Source organism: Tripterygium wilfordii, chromosome 12 (assembly GCF_013401445.1).
Source record: "Tripterygium wilfordii isolate XIE 37 chromosome 12, ASM1340144v1, whole genome shotgun sequence".
NCBI classification, from domain to species: Eukaryota; Viridiplantae; Streptophyta; class Magnoliopsida; order Celastrales; family Celastraceae; genus Tripterygium; species Tripterygium wilfordii.
The window spans coordinates 87,455-99,366 of record NC_052243.1 but is presented as its reverse complement, the minus strand read 5'-3'; the positions used below and the strand labels follow the sequence as shown (position 1 = coordinate 99,366).

The following is an 11,912-nucleotide window of genomic DNA, read 5'->3' as shown; positions in this document are numbered from 1 at the left end:
GCGGACAGCCCATTCAGTTCACATGAGTCTAGCTAAACTGACAGTGGATAATTGGGCTTGCGAACGGCCCATTCAGTTCACACCCATATATGCCACTCTTGGGCTTCTCTATGTGAAGGGCCGAAGATTGATCGTCACCGTGTGTTATGTGCGTTCTTCGGAGTTTGGGGGTCAAGACGATATGGCGATCGCCGGTAGCATGCGACGGAGGCAACAACAACTGCCGGTACAGAGGCAGGCTGGGGTCGTAAACCGGTTTCCCTTCAGATTTAGATTTACTTCGCGGAGAGCCTTACGTTTCATCGTAGTCAGCCTCGCTTGTGTCGCTCTCTTTCCCCCCATCTTCTTCCACTTCAGACTCCGCCACTTCCGTCAGGTACTCCTCCTTATCTCTTTTCCTTTTTTTTTTTTTGGGTTTACTTATTATGATTACATGTTTTTGCAGATGCAATTAAGGAAGTGTGGTTGGTTGAATGATCCTCCACTTGTATGTGCTCATGGTGGTGATGCAACCAATGCATTCCCCAACACTGTAAGCATTATAATTGCTTTCTCTTTTTTGATATTTCGAGATCTAAATTGAACTTTGTCTTTGAAGCTTTTGGCCAAGCACGGACTATGCTTAATCATAATTGAATTATTTTCCTTTTTGATTAATTCATGACTTATCCTGCACAGATGGCTGCTTATGGTAAAGCTCTTCATTCGCAAGTAGACTGCATTGAGATTGATGTTTCGCGTTCTTCAGATGGTGTTCTGTTTGCACTTCATGACAGGTAATTTTGGGCTCTCATCTCTATACGATTTTATTGGTGTGTATTTGATGACTTTGGTGGCACATTTTAACTAGTTAATGGATTGAGAACTTTTTGATGCAGTGGGATGCCTTTTTTTATTTTTTTTATTTCTGAAATGAGGATGAGTTTCTTGACTTACTTCTGTTATATATTTTTGTGATAAACTAAATGTGCTTTGCATCTATCAAATTTAAGGGTCTAGTAGTTAAAACATCTGGGATTTCTCTGGAACCAGTTTAAAAGAGGTTATCATGGCTTATTTAAAGAATCTTCATTTTTTCCTGAACCAGAAATAGATTTAGTCATTTGTCTCTTGCAAAGTCAGAGAAAGACTAAGTATCCTTTTACCTTGAAGAAAAGTTGTTACATGAAATATGCCATTTGCAGCAAGAAATATCCTTTAAAAACTCGAATAACGTTTTGATATCCTCGTTAGGAAAAAGATTATTGTGGGTTGTATAGCTAAGAGTTAAGTTTGAATATGTTTGGAGACTTGATTTGCTTTTGGCACAGGCAGGGATTTGCAGCAGATGTCTCGTAACATTACTTCTAGAGTTGGGTACCTTAGCACGAAGGAGGTGAGTATTTTAACTGGAATATCTTTTGTAATGATGAAATCATTTTGCTTAATTTATATTTATTTCAGAAACACACAAACACCGCCATTTCTTACCAAATTATTTTTATTATCATTGATGTATTTTTTAAATTTTTTTTCCTGTTTCACACGTTGTATTTGGTTGGAACCCCACTTGGTTCCCTTTTAGTAAAATCTTTATCTAACAATTAGTATTGAATGGATTTCCAGTTAGCAGAAGTTTAGCAAATTTCATTCCTTATTTCATACCCATAAACAAAAGAGATTGTGCATGAAGTTCCGAACATGTTCTTCCAATCTGCATCAACCCATTTATTTCCATACTAGAATAGTGGAAATGTGGAATTGTATTTTTGTTTGCTCATCCCTTGACCTCAACGTTGCAGTGAAAAATCCAGGACAACATATTATTCAGTTTTGAATAGCATGCAGGCATGACCCATAACTTGATTCATGCTACATAAAGAATAGATGACTTGTGAGATTTGTGCTGACTTTTAAGTAATAGACCATCTGCATGATGTAATTGCTGTCAACTCTTTTTCAGAAATGTTGTAAGATAAAATTTTAATTATTCAAACCTCTCTTCAGTCTGACTCTTTTTGCTGCTGTAAGTTTATTATTGTTGTTGCTATTTCTTTATATGCTATTAATTTTATTTGTTTATGGAGTGTTCTGAGTGCCTGAAGTAACTTAGTGGGCAAACATATGTAATTATATATTTTTCGTTGTGGAAGATGCTGATTTAGGCGATCTTGTATTATAAGTTATAACCAGGCATTTGGACTCTTGTATTATTTTATGCTATGCTTTTATATAATTTTTCTGCATGCATATATCTGAGTAATGTTGATTTAATTTATATGATAGTTTCTGGTTGTAGATAAAAGAACTAAATGCTTCTCATTGGTCAGCACGGAGCTCTCATGATCAGACAGTTCCCACTCTTGAAGATGCATTGATGGTATAATCAGGATTCACTTTGATGCTTTCTCATGCTAAAGATTATTATATGTTAAAAGAGACATCTATCTGTAGTTTTCAAATGATGCATACTTTAAGGGGATGGAGGATCTGATCATGCGTCCTAAATTCACTCTTGAACTGTTTTCTTTGTTGGTGTTCTTTGTCCACGAACCCAGGCTAGCTTATGGCTTTCTATTTTTTTTCCTGATTTCTTTGAAAGTTTTGGTCTTGCCTCCTTGGGCATTAGCTTTATGGTACTGTTTTTTATGTACTAACGTTGCTCATTATACTTTTGAAATCATTTTAATGCCACCATGAAAAGTTTGGTACTGTGCATTGCCATCATCTATCATTTACTTGTCACCTTCCCTTCTTTCTTATTTAATTTTGTCAAAGTGCTTGCAATGGGTATATCTGTGGCAATGACATGAATGGACTTTTATAGTTGGTGTCAAGTTCAGTTCGGCAGGTGATTCTGGATGCAAAAGTTGGACCTCCTTCACATGAAAAAGGACTTGCCAAGGATATTCTTTCTGTTGTGAGTTCTTTTTATTTTAATTTTATTGTCCATTTTCATCCTTTGGACATTCTCCCCTGAAAAAGTTGAAAAGATGAAAAGAACTACCTGTAGAATACATAATACATAAACAGAACAATTCTCGCGAGATACATATATTTTGTGAGAAACATATTTGAGCACTTGGACCTGCACACTTGACTACGATTAAAACCTTCCTTCATGAACTGGAGACAAGTCTGCAAGTTGAGCCAACAAATTCTAACAGAACACTACTTGGACTTGTTATTTGAAAGTAAATTTAAGTGTTGAAAACTTATTTGACTTTCTCAATCATGTAAATCCTACTGCTTTACTTACTAAATTTTCCAGATCAAAAGAGCACATTGCTTGAATTGCTTGGTTTGGGCCAAGATTGACGATTTAGCTCTGGATGTAATAAAACTATCGTCAGATGTTACGGTAAGCAGAACATGACTATTTTGATCTGATTAAATTGGTTTCTCATTAACATGTTCATTAATGTTGGATATGATCTATTTTCATGTTGCATTTATTAGTTCTCACTTCTCATTATGGGCAGAAAATTAACACTTTGAAGGACACTCGTAGTTGACTTGTGATATTTGTAACTAAGTTATAGGCACTAGGTAATCTTTTTTTTAAATAAAAAATTAAACAATGCATTGGTGCCCCTTATTCTTCTTCTTGTGTCCTTTGTCTAAATATGTGGCTCGGTCAATAGAACTTGTATTGATGTCTACCAGTTTCAGAGTCTGGATCATCCGTTATTGTTGGTCAGTTTATTCCCATTCAAAGCTCTGTTAATTCATCGTGGTGATGCAGTACTATTTATTGGCAGTATCTGAACTTTTTAAAATCTGGTAACATACAGGCAGCACTGCATTTTATTTGGGTGAAATTGCTCCAAATTTCCCTTCCAATGTAAAGCTGTAAAGCTAGTGATTTGATAAAGAAGCTGGGAGTGCTAAGTTTTGAAGTATTTTTCTGTGTATGTTACTGGTGCAACTCTTTGTTCCAGGTAGGCTATATTGTTATGTTGGATCCTTCTACTGGCACGAGGAGCAACTTGTTGAGAATGAAAGGAGCTAGAGTTGTTGGTGTTTACCATCCATTAATTGATGAAAAGCTTGTGAAGATTCTGCATGGGTATGAAGTTTAGTCTCTCTTTTTGATAGGTAAAAGTAAATTTTATTGTCTCCTTTTGATAGGTAAAAAAGTAAATGGTAGCATCGTTGGATTTGTGTGGGGTTTAACAGGAGGAATAAGAAGGTATATGGGTGGACTGTTGATGATGCTGATTCTATGCAGAGAATGTTGTATGAGCGGGTAGATGGTGTTGTGACGAGCAACCCAACTCTATTTCAACGCACAATGCAAGATGTCAGAACGCAGTGTCTTGAAGAGGGTTTTTCTTTGGCATAACGACTCCAATATGTGTTCATCAGATTACATCCTGCATATAACTTGTTCCAAATACACGATTTATTATCCCAACTGCGTAATGCTGCCATAGTTGTTTTTAAAAAATAATAAATGAGTAAATCCATCTTCTTTCCGGGGGATAATTGCAGTATGCAAAATTAAAGACTACTTTTTGGCCTTGTCGAATGTATCTTTCATGTGTTAGTATGGTTTTCAATGTCTTGTCGACTCATTTTTCGGTAAGTAAAATGTTAAAACTCCTTGGATACATGGGATATACACAGGCTTTCCGGTTTATTGACTCTTTTTATATAAAAATAAATAAATAAATTTGTGTATCACACGAGGTTGACAGGGGGTTGTCAAGTTTCTGTTGATGACTTTCCCATATGATAATAAACTTGCAACTTTGCGAGCGAAACGATGCCTCATAGGCTTGTAATGTGACGTGGCAGCATAGATGCCATAGTGGATTGACCGCAGCCTGTGGGTTGGTTCGCAGGAGATTTTATACGGAACAGATCCAACCGACAGACAAACGAACTTGTAACTTACTATGTGAATGTGATTGTGAACATAAAATCAAAAATTAGATTCAAAGAAAATAAGAAAAAAGCAGACAAAAACCCAATAAGTGCCTTATTTTTGTTTGTCAAGGAACGAATCTGTGGTTACGTATGAAAGAGAGAAGTGAGAGGAGGGGATCTCACGTTTTGAAGAGACCCTAAATCGATGGATTTCGTATGATTTTGGAAAGCAAGAGGGATTGACAGCAGGGCAAATTAGTTGAAATTACTTCGATTTCTTTTAGAAGAAGCAGAGACAACAAGAATGGCTTTTTTCAAGATTGGATTGCTATCTTGGTTTCAGAAGAAGATCGTCGATCCCCTTTACCAAATCCTCCGGAGGTACCCTCACAACATGCTTTGTTTAAATGTATGTATATATGTGATGTTCGCATGGGCATATTGACACGATTCTGTGTGAAATGGCCCGAATGATTTCTGGGTTATTCAGATCAAGCGTTTGGTTTTCGCTTTATTGCGATTATACACACTAGTGCTTAAAGCTTCAGACTTCCTTGTTTATCTATTTGTTTTAAATGTTTAGGTGGAATATTGTAAGGGCTATAGTCGGCTATACAAGTGACATTGATCATTTGTGGCTTGAATCATGATTTTTCCTCAGGGGTGCAGAACCAAAGCAATTGGCGTTCTCTGCTGCTCTTGGTATCACCTTGGGTTTGTTTCCAATATGTGGTATGTTGTTACTTTCTTCTTTTAGGCATTGAGTGTATTGCTTTCTGGGTGATTTCTGGCCTGAGATGGCAGTGGAACTACTGGATGTTATAAACATCTCTGATATCTTTCTCAATCCATCAGAAATCTGAGCATTTGGGTTCTATGGAACATGATTGGATTGAATTAGCTTGTTGGTAAAATCTGTCCTCAAAATCAGAGCATGGAAGCAGCTATGAAATAGCAGAGTAAGAGTTAAAAGAAAGACCCTTCAAATCATTCCTCTGTCTAGTTCTCGGCTCATCTGGAAAGAGAGAAATGACAGTGCTTTCAATGATTTAAAAACATATCTTGATCTTTAATGGATGGATGGCTTAGCATCTTTTGGAAGTCAGATCATTGTACTAATTTCTTGGAGAACATAACCGTAGATGTTTTGTAACCTTCTTGTGATTGTACCTCCTTGGTGCTCCTCCTAATATTTTATTTTTGCATTCAAAAAAAGAAAAAAAGAAAAGAAAAGGAAAAGCGGTTCTTATATGGTTTGAAAGTTGAGGGTTTAGGACATGCAATCAAGATGGAACATGTACATGTTTATCCACGTTGAGGGATGTGTGTGGTCAGGGCTGAAAGGATTTTTTAGAACTTGTAGAAACTCAGAATAATCCCTATAATAGTTGCAATCAAAAGAAATGGTGCTGTTTTAGATGTTGCATTGGGTGTGTAAATCATATCTAATTGAAGACACTTTTTTAAAGATACCATAGTAATCGAAGGTGTGAAGTTGTTTTGGGATTATTATTCCTTTTGCCACTGTTGATATCTGACTATCTGTTTTTAGGAGCAGAGAAGTTTTAGCACTAACCAGTTGTGGAGATCTGCCCAACATGTTGCTTACTGCATTGTTTATGCTTATTTCACTTCTTAGATATCGTTGAAATGTCTAAAGCTCCATGAAACAGGGGTCACCGTGTTCTTGTGTGGCATCGCCATTGCGGTGCTGGGATCCCTTTGCCATGCGCCAAGTGTGATGCTTGCCAACTTTATTGCAACTCCAATGGAGTTAAGGTACAAATATGCTCTCAAAAGTTCTGCATTAATTTTTATTTTCAATTCTTTTGCTGATTAGTTCAATGCCAATGTTAATTCAATGGTGACTAATCATGAATGCTTATACAGAAATGTATCAATACAAAGGCCTATACCATCGTGGCACAATCATGATCTCTTTGGGATAATCTTTCGTACTTCCTGAGTTCTTGATACTTCCCAAATAAGAATAAAGAGAAGGATTTTTTTCACTAATGCTTGCTCGGTTTTACTTCCAGTACATTTTCAGTGCATTGTTGATTTCTATTTGTAATGTAAACACGTTGAGGCAACAAGTTGGCAATTGGACTTGCGCTATTTTAATGCAATAACTCTGTAAAAAAAAAACCTTTGCCATGCATTATCTGTTTGACGAAAACAACGCCTTCTATCAATTGAAACCTTTTTCTTGTGTGAAAAAAGTTTTGGCAATTTACATAAGCTACATTCTTTTATTCTCTATTGCTTTTTTTTTTAATTATTTTTCTATCCTGAGTGTTTTTTTTTTTTTTTGTCTTTGTCCTCAAGTTTGGTGGTACCCTTCCTTCGCTTTGGTGAAGCCATCTCTGGCGGACCCCATTTTCCATTGACATCTGACGCTCTGAAGAAGGTTTTGACTGGTGAAGCTTCACGTGAAGTTATGTTAAGTATTGCCCATGCGGTATGTGGCCTAGTCTTTTTTTTTTCTATAACTTCAACGTCTTGCTTTCTCTCATCCATATGCACAGGTGCACATACACCTGCACATTCTAATGAAAATAATCAACAAATGTCCCTCATGTGGTTGATCATAACAATGCCTGTCAAATGGTTTAGTATGTTGTTATCAGCTTGAAGAACAGTGTCAAAAGCAGGCATCTACCATTGTTTTCTGTTGACCTATTCGGACTCCCAATTTCGGAAAGCCTTTAATAAAGCAACAGTTTGAAGTACATTTACTTGTAACTTTAGCAACTCATTGATGTTTTTGGTGAGATCTTAAATTTGTTAAATGGTTACCTATGCATGGTCCTGGCCAATGGAAAGACAGTATACCACAGTTAAATTTATGGAAGGAATGCTAGTATTTTAATGTAGAATTAAATTAACTCTTGGAAGCTCCCATGATCCCATGTTTTTACTTTTTTTTATTTTATGTTTTTAAAGTCACTTTTGGACGACGTTTCAATGAAAATGTTTCCCTGAATAAAATCACTCAAACATATTGTCTTCAGTTGTTGGGATGGTTAGTGGCAGCACCTTTTATTTTGGCTGCACTGTACTTGGTATCCTTGCCTTGTTTCAAGATCTTGGTTCGCAAATTCAGCACTATTCCATCAAGCCCGAAGAAATCAGCGCTGCACCCGGAAGTTCGGCTCAAGGTCAGGGATGTTTGATTAGAAGTGTTATTAGGGCAATGTGATTGCTTGTCCCTTTACAAAAGGAACAATGATTATCACAATAAGATGGTTTGTACATAGACTATTACAACTTGCCGTATGTAAAAATGCCGGGTCTTCTCAGCTCGTTGTAGTTGATTTGTTGCTAAGTTTCCGATTAGAAATCAAAATCGGAATTATTACTGGTTGACAACAAAAAATCAGAGTGTTGCAAGGTCCTTACATTGAATGTAATTTTTTGCTTACTGAAACTCGACCTTTATTGATGAATCTTTGTTGACCTCATTTTTTCTCTTTATTATCATTTTTTAAAATTTTTTCTCTTTTCGTCTAACTGTGGACCGGCTCTCTTGTGGATGCTTAATCGGATTGTTGAAACCTCTGAATCAATACTGTGTCTCTCTCTCTCTCCCCTCCAGTTTTTAGTTTTTTTACAGCACTGAATGCAGGATTACGTGCTTGACTTCGTATGCAATGCGATCCTGACTTTCTTTTTTAACTAGAAACCTGGCGGTGACCATGAGAGTTTATGAGACCGGTACGACAATTTGTTCATTTTGAGTCTTACATGCAAATTCAATGACATCCGCTCTCTGCCTCCACCTATCTCTCTGACTCTGCCTCTGCCTCCATCTTGGCTTGCTTGAGGGAAGGTGACAATCCAAAGAAGAAAGCTTTTACGTATCTGTCATCAAGTTAAAAATGACATAAAAATCTATGATTATTTTGCAAAATCAATTTCAGTTGGAAGCTACTGCTCTGTTTATTTTGTTCACCTACAGACTATAAAAACCTTATTGAACTTCATATAATATACATGAAAGAAAAAATCATTAGTCGATTTCAGTAAGAAATCAAAGCTGAGATTATACGTAAGCATAGATCACAGATATTTGTCACTACTCCAAATCCCTCAATATTTGTCACTATTAAGTGTTAGATTACGATACACTCACAATGGTGGGACTCTTGAGTTGGAGAGAGAGTGCTTAATAGGGGAGAGAGAAAGAAAGAGAATAAAAAAAAAGGAGAAAAAATAAATAGAAAAGAGAAAAATATGTGACATTATTTGATTGGTGGTATTTATCACTATTCATCCATTTAGACACACACCAAATATGAAGTGGGGTAAATTTTTACACATTTTAGAGTGTCAAATGTTGTTCATTTTGTGAGAAATTAACACTACATTTTATCATAAAATTATGATTCAGTCACTCCAAACTCTTATTATTTTGGATGCTCTTAGAGAGAAACCTTCGCCACATGTGCAGTGTCAAATTTCTTGTCTAACCTCAATTTTTGCAATAACTTCTTAATTAATTATTGAGATCCTAATTTGTAAAAGAGCAGATGCAGATCCCACGCGTTTTTCTATACGGTACCCATTTTCTATGTTCTCGTCAAGGATAAATCTATTGCAGGCTTGGTCTCTTCTGCTTAAAAAATATAGCATCTTTCACCTCCATTGCCATACCCGACTGAAAGTATAAAACTTGTGATGATCTGATCGTTGAAGGAGATTTTCTCCTCTCTGTTCTGTAGTCTCTTCTAGTTCTCGTCTTGGTTTTCGTTTTAATTATAACTCTGTTGTATAATTTAATGGCCCGGCTCCATTTTCCTACTTTTATTAAGTATTCAAGCTTCGCTCTTCTGAATTAAACTTGTCTGGTTTTTGTTAATTACTACTGATCTCAAGGTTTTCATTCTTCTTCGTATCAGCTTCACAATCCTTCAAAGCACAATGATACTTGCTTGACTCTTCTTTCAAATTGCTCTCTTGGTATTGGATTGGGATTTCTTTTGCACTGGGAATCAATTGCGAAGCATCATTTATTTTCTGGGATTTCTTCAAAACTTGCATTTGAGGAGTTTTTGCTTTTCTTAATGTTGAATGATTGAACTTTTGTTTCCTATATTAGGAAACCCACATACCGTAGAACAAAACTGGAATTTCTCATCTGGGTTTGTCTAGATTTTCATATGGGATTTGGAGGGTCGTTTTTACATAGTGATGTCTCATGTCAAATCAGATCCACCTACTAGTCATCGCCATCCATCTTCACATGTAGCTTCAACCGAGCTCAAGCTCTACCAAGCTTTTGTCTTCTCCGTTCCAATATTCTTCACTTTCGTTCTTCTCTTCCTGTTCTACTTGTTCTACCTTCGCCCTAGGAGGGCTGACTGGGCATCTCTTCGAATGAGAAGATCATTACAACACAACAACCATGACATCTCAGGAGTAAGATCACTAGAGTGCTTTTACTTTCTTTAAGAAAAAGTTTGTCATATCAAAAATTTTATTTAATACATTAATTAGCCAGATATGCGTTGTAATTGTGTTTTTTTTTTTTTTCGGCTTTTGATTTTGCAGGCTGAGTTGGGCTTGAGAAAAGAATTGAGAGAGATGCTGCCCATTATTGTATACAAGGAAACCTTCTCTATCACAGATTCACAGTGAGTAAGCTGTGTTTCTCGTGGTGCCAAATTTTTATATTGATATTTTATAGGAGTATATTTTTTCTATGGTGTAATAGATAAGATAGATTTTACAGAATTTCTGTGGTTTTGGAGGCGCTTGTGATCTGAAATTTGTTATTTCTGTATCTTAAAAATTGTTAGATTTAATGGAAATTGATTTAAATCTATTCTTGAAGGTCATGTTTTCCCTTTCGTTCTGGTCAATGTAAAGAACCGAATATGTGAAAGCTTATAAATTGAATCAACTCAAAATGGTAGACTCTGTTGCGCATGATACGGAGTTGAAATTGTGCTAAGATGATTCATTAGGGTATCCACCGAGTTTACTTATTGATGTCTGATTGAATTGAGTCAATCAGAAAGCATCTTCGTGACATTTTATTAATTCGCAGTTATGTTGTAGATGTTATTTATATGTTAAAAAAGAAAGGATTAAGCTGTTCACAATCATGTTCTGTCACAACATTGTCGGTAAATTTGATGATATGAACGTGACAAGATGGAGTAGATGTATCTATTCTTTGGCGTGATGAAACTGCACCCAACCATATGATAGACTGACTCTAGTCTTCCTTTTACTTGAGTGCCTGCATTCAGGTAGTTACTCTGCACGAGACATTGGCTAAAGGAAAATATTTGGCTTGAAGCATGCTTACAGGCAAAGTAAATTGATACTTAGCTAGATAAAATTATTGATGTTGAAGTTGCGATATGTGTTGATTAATTTGTCTGGATTGTAACTAATGTGAATATGTAATGGTGAACTATCTGTTTTATAATGCCATTTTGGGTAATATCTTAGTGAATATTTTTGCAGATGCTCAGTCTGCCTAGGTGAATATCAAGCGGATGATAGGCTTCAACAAATACCTGCATGTGGTCACACATTTCACATGGAATGCATTGATCATTGGCTTAGTAACCACACAACTTGTCCACTCTGTCGCCTTTCCCTCCTTGCTTCTGCTAAAGCTACTAGTGAATCTCCTGATATCCAAGTACAAATTGGTCACGAAGTTTATGCCTCAGAAAATGGGGTTGAAACGTCTGATCGGCTAGGGAATGGTACTGAAGAAGAAGAAAGAAGATCCATGCATGCTGATCAGGGGAGAGATTCTGGAGATGCGAGAAATGAACCTGAGGAACAGGAAAATAGTAGAGATAGTCTGTAATTTGTGGTTCTTTCAGTACTCCAGTTTAGCTTAGTTATTGCCGCAGTTGTAGCCTATTCTGTAAGTTGTTTTTGGTTCACTTTTTTTATTTTTTTTTATTTTCTCTGCATACTACAATTGATTGATTTTGGGAAAGAATTCTCCTGATCTGATAGTCTGGTTGGGCCTTCATGTGCATTACTTGTGCTGATCTTTTGGACCCTGCTAGGTTGAATTATGGGTCGCATTT

General features: G+C 36.3%; 3 protein-coding genes across 6 annotated transcripts; all 3 read left to right on the top strand.

Annotated features, from left to right (window-relative positions):
• Positions 1 to 108: 108 nt before the first annotated feature.
• LOC120010909 (glycerophosphodiester phosphodiesterase GDPD4) lies at positions 109 to 4,492 on the top strand. 4 transcript variants are annotated; one of them, XM_038861831.1, is made up of 9 exons: positions 109 to 376; positions 446 to 532; positions 679 to 776; positions 1,315 to 1,375; positions 2,279 to 2,359; positions 2,807 to 2,899; positions 3,251 to 3,340; positions 3,921 to 4,048; positions 4,211 to 4,492. In XM_038861831.1, exons 1-9 carry the CDS (start codon positions 182 to 184, stop codon positions 4,230 to 4,232), a joined length of 855 nt encoding a protein of 284 aa, XP_038717759.1. In that variant the 5' UTR covers positions 109 to 181; the 3' UTR covers positions 4,233 to 4,492. The 4 variants fall into 4 exon arrangements, with proteins under 4 accessions (XP_038717759.1, XP_038717760.1, XP_038717757.1 ...); XM_038861832.1 differs by having other exon boundaries at positions 3,921 to 4,077; XM_038861829.1 differs by having other exon boundaries at positions 110 to 376; positions 4,159 to 4,492.
• A 445-nt stretch (positions 4,493 to 4,937) lies between these two features.
• Positions 4,938 to 8,315, top strand: LOC120010910. The gene is made up of 5 exons (XM_038861833.1): positions 4,938 to 5,232; positions 5,513 to 5,583; positions 6,525 to 6,630; positions 7,180 to 7,312; positions 7,866 to 8,315. Exons 1-5 carry the CDS (start codon positions 5,156 to 5,158, stop codon positions 8,025 to 8,027), a joined length of 549 nt encoding a protein of 182 aa, XP_038717761.1. The 5' UTR covers positions 4,938 to 5,155; the 3' UTR covers positions 8,028 to 8,315.
• Positions 8,316 to 9,384: 1,069 nt separating this feature from the next.
• LOC120010311 (RING-H2 finger protein ATL7-like) lies at positions 9,385 to 11,863 on the top strand. Its single transcript, XM_038861081.1, has 3 exons — positions 9,385 to 10,272; positions 10,405 to 10,487; positions 11,329 to 11,863. The coding sequence occupies exons 1-3, from the start codon at positions 10,045 to 10,047 to the stop codon at positions 11,681 to 11,683; spliced, it is 666 nt and encodes a 221-aa protein (XP_038717009.1). The 5' UTR covers positions 9,385 to 10,044; the 3' UTR covers positions 11,684 to 11,863.
• Positions 11,864 to 11,912: the final 49 nt, after the last annotated feature.